The sequence below is a fragment of the Ochotona curzoniae genome, unplaced genomic scaffold, assembly GCF_017591425.1.
Source record: "Ochotona curzoniae isolate NIBS_2020 unplaced genomic scaffold, NIBS_Ocur_1.0 scaffold_1037, whole genome shotgun sequence".
Taxonomy (NCBI): Eukaryota; Metazoa; Chordata; class Mammalia; order Lagomorpha; family Ochotonidae; genus Ochotona; species Ochotona curzoniae.
Window position 1 is genome coordinate 17,460,928 of NW_024467083.1, and position 8,583 is coordinate 17,469,510.

Below are 8,583 nucleotides of genomic sequence, written 5' to 3' on the forward strand. Positions count from 1 at the left end.
CCCTCCCTCTTAACCCATCTGGCTGGCTCCCTTGCCCTCCACAGGTGATTGGCAAAAGCAGTGAAAAGTCCGATGACAACTCCTACGATGAAAAGTACCTAATTGCCACCTCGGAACAACCCATTGCTGCTCTGCATCGGGATGAGTGGCTGAGGCCGGAGGACCTGCCCATCAAGTATGCTGGCCTGTCTACTTGCTTCCGCCAGGAGGTGGGCTCCCACGGCCGTGATACCCGGGGCATCTTCCGAGTCCACCAGTTTGAGAAGGTGAGTAGGAACAGGATAAGGAGTAGGCACCTGCTATCTCTGCTGGTGTGGTTAGAGACAGGATCTGTGTTGCTTGGACCCATCCCAACACCAGCCTTTGCGTTTGCGTTGGTGGGGAAGTGCCAGGAAGTGCATGGTCAGGTGGCTTCCTTTGAGTGTGGGCACTGGAACTTTACTGCCTGGATCCCAATGCCAACTGTACCACTTCGCTGCTCTGTAGCCTTGAGTTGGTTGCTTAGTGTCTGCCTCATCAAAGGCTGATAGAACTGGCAATGGTGCTTCCTTAACTAGCCCCCAACTGTGAGAGTTAGGCTAATAGTGTAGATGATGCATGTAGACCAGGTGCTATCACGTGCGTGGTGAACTCTCCATGGAAGTTCTTACTCTTCCTATTGTAGGCCCCATGCAGTTGAATAGTAATGTAGCTTGGGAACCCGGGCTCACCCATCTCCCAGTGGTACAGGAGCAGATCTTGGCCACAAGGCCATCTTCTGCGATATTCCTCCCATGTACTCACCCTGTGCTGTTGTCTCCTTGGGTCCTTGTCTGCAGATTGAGCAGTTTGTGTTCTCGTCACCCCATGACAACAAGTCATGGGAGATGTTTGAAGAGATGATTGCCACCGCTGAAGAGTTCTACCAGTCTCTGGGGATCCCATACCACATCGTGAACATTGTCTCAGGTGCAGGCCCCATCCTTTTCTCGCCCTCCTGTGCCCGCACCCCACAGACAGTGCCCCAGAGAGCTGAGCTGCCATACCAAGAGTCAGCTCAGCCTCCAACACGTTAGCCATGTTAATTAGAATCTCACACTCTTCTCACTAGGGAGGGATGGGCGATGAGAATGTCTGGGTGTGACTTCACTGCTGGGATAGGGTGTGAATTGAGAAGTCCTTCAGGCTTGCGAAAGGTTTTCCATGGCAGTAACTTTCCTCTTCCCTGATTTTTTTTTTTTTTTTTCCTTTATGCAGGATCTTTGAATCATGCTGCCAGTAAGAAGCTTGACCTGGAGGCCTGGTTTCCAGGCTCTGGAGCCTTTCGCGAGTTAGTCTCCTGTTCTAACTGCACAGATTACCAAGCTCGCAGACTCCGGATACGCTACGGGCAGACCAAGAAGATGATGGACAAGGTAGACAGTCCCTGGGGAGTTGGGGGACAAGGGCCTCACTGAGCACAGCTCCATCTCAGCTCAGCCCTGGGGCATACACACAGTCCCCAGCATCAGGGGCAAACCCAGGTTGCTCCATCTCTAGACCAAAGTGGGCATCTGGAAATGACCTCCACTGGGTTTCTGCTGAATCCTTTTAGACCAAATCCTGAACCTAGCTCTATTCTCTAAGGTAATGCTAGCTTTTCTCTCTTTTGGCTTTCTTTTCCTTAACTCCAGAGAAAGAATAATCTCCCTTTATCTGCACAGAACAAGTTGGAGGCAACGTCTTCCCTCTTCTCACCCAAGAAGGTCTGGGTTGTAAGCTTATCTCTTGAAGCCCGATTTCCAGGCCCTAATCATTCCACAGTGAGGGGCGTGAAAGGGGTTGAAGGAGAAGCCAATGGTGGCTTCTTCATCTCTCAAAGGACCCAACTCAGAGCTGATCGGGATCTTCCACTTGTCACTCGAAGAGAAGTGAGGAATCTTCCTGGAGTAGGAAAGGCAGGACATCCTAAAATAGAGCTCACCTTGAGAAAAAAGTTAGCGATGCGCGAGACTCATCATTTTGATTTGGATAGTTGTGGTTGTGGGAGTTTTGGTTGCATGGGTGGTTTCTACTCATCAGTCCCAGTGCTGAAGTTGAGTTTAACTTCCCCTCCCTTCCCAGGTGGAATTTGTTCACATGCTCAATGCAACAATGTGTGCCACTACTCGTACCATCTGTGCCATCCTGGAGAACTACCAGACAGAGAAAGGCATCATTGTGCCCGAGAAGCTGAAAGAGTTCATGCCACAAGGTAAACTCTCAGCTCTGTTCTTCCTCCTCCCTGTTCTGTCTTCACACTTTCTGGGTGGGTCAGGGTGTGTGTCTGGATGTGTGTGTGTGTGTGTGTGTGTGTGTGTGTGTGTGTGTCCGTCCCCTTTCTGAATGCACCAGCTCAGCTCATCCTCCTCCCTGTTCTGTCCTCACACGTGTGTGTGTGTGTGTGTGTATGTGTGTGTGTGTGTGTGTGTATGTGTGTCTCCTTTCTGAATGCACTGGGTTTTGTTGTTTAGACTCAGTCCCCAAAACTCTGCCACCCCCTCTCTGGATTGGCTGGTGCAGGAGGGCCAGTGCAAAAAATATTCGCCAGTGCAGGTGTGGTATTGAAATGCTGCTGAAAGTCAAGTTGGGAAGGAAAAGGAGTCTAACATGTGTTAAGAGTACCCCTTTCTTCCAAGGGGTCACTGTCTTGCTGGATTCTGTCCCCAGGAATCCTTGGGCTTTGACGGGAAGAAGGATAAGCCCTTTGGGTTTCTCTTCCCTCCTAGGACTCCAGGAATTGATTCCCTTCGTGAAGCCTGCACCCATTGACCAGGAGCCATCGAAAAAGCAAAAGAAGCAGCACGAAGGTAGCAAAAAGAAGACGGGCAGAGATGTCATCCTGGAATCCCAGATGCAGAACCTGGAGGTGGCTGACGCCTGACTGTCCCTCCTCCCCATGGGCCAGGCTTCCTTTCTACCTGTCAGGGGCGTCTCAGAGCCCACCTGGGAGCAGGGAAGCCAGGTCCCACTCCCTATACACCGCCCCTGTCTGACTGCATAACCGTGTACAGCATGCGTGTCTCTGTGTCTGCGCATGGGCATAGGAGCCAATCACATGTGACTGATGAAACCATGTAATAAAGCGTCCCTGAGGAGGGTCCCAGTCACCCCCTGTCTTCCTCCTAGAGCCCTGAACCCTGTCTCTGATGGCTTTTCCTGAGATGGCACTCATTTTTGCTTGTATTTCCCAGTAAGGCTGCTCCATCCAGTCCAAAAATCTAAGAGCCTTTGAGCAGGCAGGTGGCAGGGGAGCCTGGCAGGGATTTAGGAAGATCCGAGGGCATGATAAAGATCCCAAGTCACAGATTCAAGTTCACAGCACAGGGCCAGATTTTTTATTTATTTCTTTTTTCTTTTTTTTTTTAATCAGCTTGCTCCTGTTTGAAAGCAGTGAGGCAGGGATTGGCATAGTTCTCAGCATGGATGCCAAAGCCAGCCTGCGAGTTCCCTGGGAGGAGGCCGTGGAGAGGGAGTGGGCAGGTGCTATGAATTGTCAGGGTGAATGAGTCCCAGTCTGGTGGGTGGAGCTGCAGATTCAGGGAGGCAGGCTGGGGACTTGGCAGTGATGGCTGCTTCTCTCTTCACAACATCCACATACTGGGAGACTACTGATGGCGGCCCGCAGGTGGAGAGTGGGGGCTGTGGACAGGAGGATGTTCCAGTTCCTTCTCTGGAGTTGCCACTGCCGTCCGGAGCGTCAGTCCACCCTTTCTCCGGGAGGGTAGTAGTTAGGCCCTTCATCTGCCTGCTGTCTTTCATCTGCAATCTACAAACCCTTGACTTTAATAACACCTTGTGGGAGCTCAGTGCTGCTCTCCAAGGAGAGTAGCGTAATGCCTATAGGTGATGGCTTTCATCTTGGTGACGGACCCAGAAGGGAAGGTGGGGCCTTGATTATACCCATCCCAGAAGTACAGGTGAGAGGGGGAGATGAGACAGATGGGAGTCGCCAGGTGGGAGTCTGGCCCCAAGTCATCAGCGGATTCCTTTGGGAGTTGGGAGCTGGAATCAACTGACCTGGCACTCGGGCACCTCCATTGCAGCTTCCTTGGTCCCAAAGCAGTGGCTCTTCCTGGCCTGCTGGGGCTTGGTACCTGGGAAAGACGTCATGGGCTGTTGTCCACTAGATGCCTGGTATTTTAGCTGTGCTAACTGGAAAACCTATCCACACTGACATGCTTGAAGCGGGGAATGCCATGGCCCCGGGGCCTTGCCTGGCAGTGCCTGCTCATCGGCCGACTCCAGCTGCCTGTACTGTAGGCCTCTGTCCTCAGCAAGCTGCACCCACTTGTGTATACTTCAGAGAAGGAGCAGAAAGTATTTGGTTAAGAAAGGTGGCTTGTACTGGGGAGGGCGGGAGGGCGCAGAAGGCTGTTGGGCCCCCTTCCCCCTCCTGAAGCCTGCTGAAATTCAGATGGCTTTGTACAAATCTCTGACTTAGCTCTAGCTCCCAAGTGCTGCCAGCCTGACTTCTGAGCAGCTGCCTTTCTCCTGGACCCTGGAAACCCACCGCAGGCAGAAGCTGGGGCCCTCCGCCCCTGGGGACTGGGCCTGGCTCTCTACATCAGCTGACTCCCCTTCTCAGCTGACTGGGTTCCTGACTCCCTGCCATTTTTTGCAAGAACCTCCAGCAGCCCAACAGCCTAGCTAGGAAGAGAGCAGCTGCATGCCTCAACTGACTAGTTAACAGAAACGACCCCTACTTCTCAAAGCCAGGGGCAGTGGTCAGTGGTAGTGAAGGTGGGCCTGAGGTCACTCCCCGCAGGTCACTGGACACACGTAAGCAAGGTAGGCGTGCTCAGTGGTTTAATGAGTGCTTACCTGTGCCAGACACCACTGGGAGCAGAGGTTGCAGAAGAAAGGGGCTCAGTCTGTGCTCTCAAAGAACTCTCAGTCTCAGCCAAGGTGTGGCTTATCCTCTGGGGTGAGCTGGAACCCGGGCTACTCTCCCTGAAGCAGTGGGATGGGGCTAGTGCCAGCCTGGCCTCAGACGGGCTGATTTGCAGGGAAGCTGAGCAGCTGGGAACAGCCCAGATAACCCTGGCTCCACCCTAGGAACTGCCTTGCAGCCCACTACTGATGCCCTCATCCCTGGCACCTTGACCTGCTGCAGCTCTCCAACCTGAGCTCCGCAGGTTACCACACTTGGCAAACCACCCCCACAGGCTGGGTGGCATGAGTCACAGCCCTGGGTCGCTGCTCAGCCTTTGGTTCCCACACCCAGGAATCCAGGGCTCCAGCTGCAGCTTCGGGTGAGAAAGGAGACACTGACCACCTAGTGTCTGGCCTCTGCCAGGCAGCAGGGAGCCTGCTGGTCCGCCAGTGCCAAGGCAGGTGTGAAGCCTTACCCTTGGGAGCTGTCATGCCCTGAACCGGCCCTGCTTGTCTCTCCCTGAAACTGTGCCACTGCTCTGCCCTGGGTCCTGGAGAAGGCCTCCTCCTCCCCAACCCCCCTGCCTCCCACAGGGGCCTGGAGCGGTGCTGGCTGCTCTCCCAGGATGAATCGGACAGGCAGAGCTGGGATGGGCCTCAGAGAAATGTGCTGCATGTCTCAGCCTGTGCCAGGATGCTGGGCCTGCCCCACTTCCCCAGTCACCTCCCCACATGGGGTTCCCCCACAGCTCCTCCCCGAGACAAACCACCAAAGGGGTGGTGCATCCTTGCAGTCCCAAATGCCCCAGATCCTGCAGAGGGCTGATGCCTCTGCCTGTGACATTGCCCTTTTAAGAGTCCTCCCACCACAGGGCCAGGGGTACTGCAGGCAGATTCCTGTTGCAGAGACCCCAGCAATGTGTGGCTCCATCCACCTGCTGGGAAAGGGGTGCCAATTCTCCACCTCCAAGTCCCTGAACCTTTGGACAGAGATAGGGGGTCCCAAAGATCTCTGGGAGAAGACAGTCTTGGAAGGGCAAGAACCTCTTTGGCTACCCTGCTGGTTCATTCCCAAGCCCTGCATCCCTCCCTCTGCACAAATGGCCTGGGAAGTGATTTTCACAGAGGCGTAAATTGCTGAAAAGATGTGGTGGCCCTTCAGGGATTCATGGTTGTTAAATCCTGAACAAGTGAATTAAGCTGCACTCAAAATAGCATATACCTTGTCCTTCCATCTTGGCTCTTAAAAAATAATTTATTTTAATACACTTTCACCAAAATCAGCTCTGGTGTCCTAATGCCCTGGCTCTCACCTCCGTCGTGTGTGCCCCAGCTCCTTGCTCTTCAGCTCCCTCTCCTGAAAGTCCCTCTCTGGTCCCTTCTCCAGTACCCACCTCTTCCATCCCATGCTCAGGGCTGCTCTCCCTGAACATTTACCCACAGAGGGCTTGTCCTGTTCCCCATCTCCTCGGGTAGAGTATTCCAGGTTGGGAGCAGGGAGAAGGCCTGACAGGCTGAGTGCAGAGAGGGAGGGCAGAACTGAGTTGAGGTTGGAAAACATGATCACTGACACTTGAGGGTGCTTCCCGGGCCCAGCCTCTCCCGGGCCCTGTGTCCACAGGCCCTCCTAGCTCCTCCAGCCAGCTTCCCACACCATTCCCTCATCTGAGCATCCACCCTCATCTGAGCTAGCTACTAAGTTCAAAGTCCTTTATCTGATCCTCATCCGCTCCCCTGGTACTCAGGAGCATCAAAGGAGCCCCAACATGCAGGACTCATCATGAACAATTCCCTCCTCTTTTGTCTGCTGCACAGTGTCATTGCATCTGTTACTCTGGTCTGTCCCTCAGGCTCCTTGCAGATCTGCGGGACCCCAGTCCCTTCCTCAGGCCTGGCCTGTGTAGCCTGCCGGAGTGGCCTGTGTGATGGTACAGCCATCAGCCTGCCTCCCCCACAAATACTTGAGATGCTTTCCCCAACTCAGAAAGTCCAGGCCAAATTCACCTGCAACCACAGTTCAGACAAACAGGATTTCTGCTCTTGTGGTCCCCACCATGTGCTCTATGCCCAGCCTCCTGATTCTGCCATCTGCCAGCACACACCAGGCATGGCATCCATACTGGCTCATGCTGTTGCTTCCATTCCTCTCTTTCCTCTCCCCTGGCTGTGTAACTCCTCCCTCTCCAGGGTGCTTCACATGCCCTCTCCTTTACGACCCCTTCCCTGGATGGATGTTGGGCACCTGAGTCCAATACGGAAGTGCCTGGGATCAAGGCCTCCACTTCTGATTCAGCTAATGTGTTCGGGGGTGCGGACAATGGCCCAAATAACTTGGGCTTCTGCCTTGCACGTGTGAGACCCAGATGGAATTCCTGGCTCCTGGCTTTGGCGTGGGCCGGCTCTGATTGTTGTGAGCATTTGAGAGAGTGAACCAGTGGACAGAAAATTTCTGTCTCTGTCCTTGTCTCTCTGCTTTTCAAATAAAATGGAAATAAATAAAAATTTAACATGCTTGGGCCCAGCGCAGTAGCTTAGTGGTTAGGTCCTCACCTTGCATGTGCCAGAATCCCATATGGGCACTGGTTCGTATCCCAGCTGCTCTTACTGGGGGAAAAAAAAATTTAACACCCTTTCCAAAACAAAAATAAAAACATGCAAGCAATGAAATACTCTCCTCTAACTCCTCCACTTCCACTGAAAAATAAGAATGAATGAAATGCTGTGAAAGCAGTTGTCTCTGACTGGCTGCCCCTCAGGCCAAGCTGGAGCCTTGTCCACCTATGTAACTCTCGCGTCTACCTGTAAGAACCAGACAGGGGCTTTGTACTCAGTCCGCTCCGACAATTTGACTAACTTTTTGCAGAGATTGCCTTGGGCTTTGCTGCTCACAGTTCAGCCCCTGGCTCCATCTTCTCTGTTCAGGAACCCAGAATGACCTCGGCTGCAGGGGGAGGCTGGGAGGCTGGGTCTATAGCAGCCACCTTGATTGACAGTGCAGCACTCGGGGGGTCGAACCTATGGCTGCAATAAGGTGTTGTCTGCCCTCTTTTATCAAGCCCAACAAGTCTCCCAACCCTGGAACGCAGCTCTATAGTTTAAAACTCCAGGCATGATGGGACATCTAGTCACCTCTCTGTGCTATCCATGCATGCATTCATTTAACCAATATTTACTGAGTGCCTCTGCTGTGTCAGGTGCTCTGCTAGGTGCAAGGTACTCCTCAGTGCGGGCAGTACTTACCAGCAGTGGGTAAGCCAGATGTTAACCAAGGAAATTAGCAAGGAAATCCTCTGTGTAATTACAGACCATCACAGGAGCCATGAAGGAGGAAGTATTTAAAACCATTGTGTTCAACCCCTGAAAGGAAAAGTGAAGGAGGAGACAGAGGTTTTTTGGGTCCCCATAGGAAGGTGGATTTTTTTAAATTGCTTATTTGGAAGAGAGAGGTCTTCTGTCCTGTAGGTTACTGGGTCTTCCATGTAGGTGTCAGGGATCCAAACACTCGACTGTCCTCTGATGCTTTTTCCAGGCCATTAGCAGGGAGCTGAATGAGAAGTGAAAACAGCCAGGACTTGAGCTTGCTTCCATATCAGATGCTGTTGTTGCAGGCTTTACCCTCTATTCCAGAATGCCGGCCCCAAGGAAGTGAGATCTTGCTCAAGGGACAATTGAGAAGCCAGTGCAGGGTGTTAGGAGGGAAGGGGCATGCTC

At 53.0% G+C, this 8,583-nt stretch overlaps 1 protein-coding gene across 3 annotated transcripts in view; it reads left to right on the forward strand.

Annotated features, from left to right (window-relative positions):
- Positions 1-4,232, forward strand: part of SARS1 (seryl-tRNA synthetase 1) — a 28,689-nt gene extending 24,457 nt beyond the window's left edge. For 2 of the 3 annotated variants that reach the window (XM_040998385.1, XM_040998386.1), the window contains 5 exons: positions 45-266; positions 819-948; positions 1,237-1,394; positions 2,083-2,212; positions 2,727-4,232. In XM_040998385.1, the coding sequence (XP_040854319.1) occupies positions 45-266; positions 819-948; positions 1,237-1,394; positions 2,083-2,212; positions 2,727-2,881 (795 nt within the window). In that variant the 3' untranslated portion in view covers positions 2,882-4,232. Of the gene's footprint in view, positions 1-44; positions 267-818; positions 949-1,236; positions 1,395-1,652; positions 1,725-2,082; positions 2,213-2,726 lie in introns of all 3 variants that reach the window. The other variant, XM_040998383.1, reaches the window with a different exon arrangement.
- Positions 4,233-8,583: the final 4,351 nt, after the last annotated feature.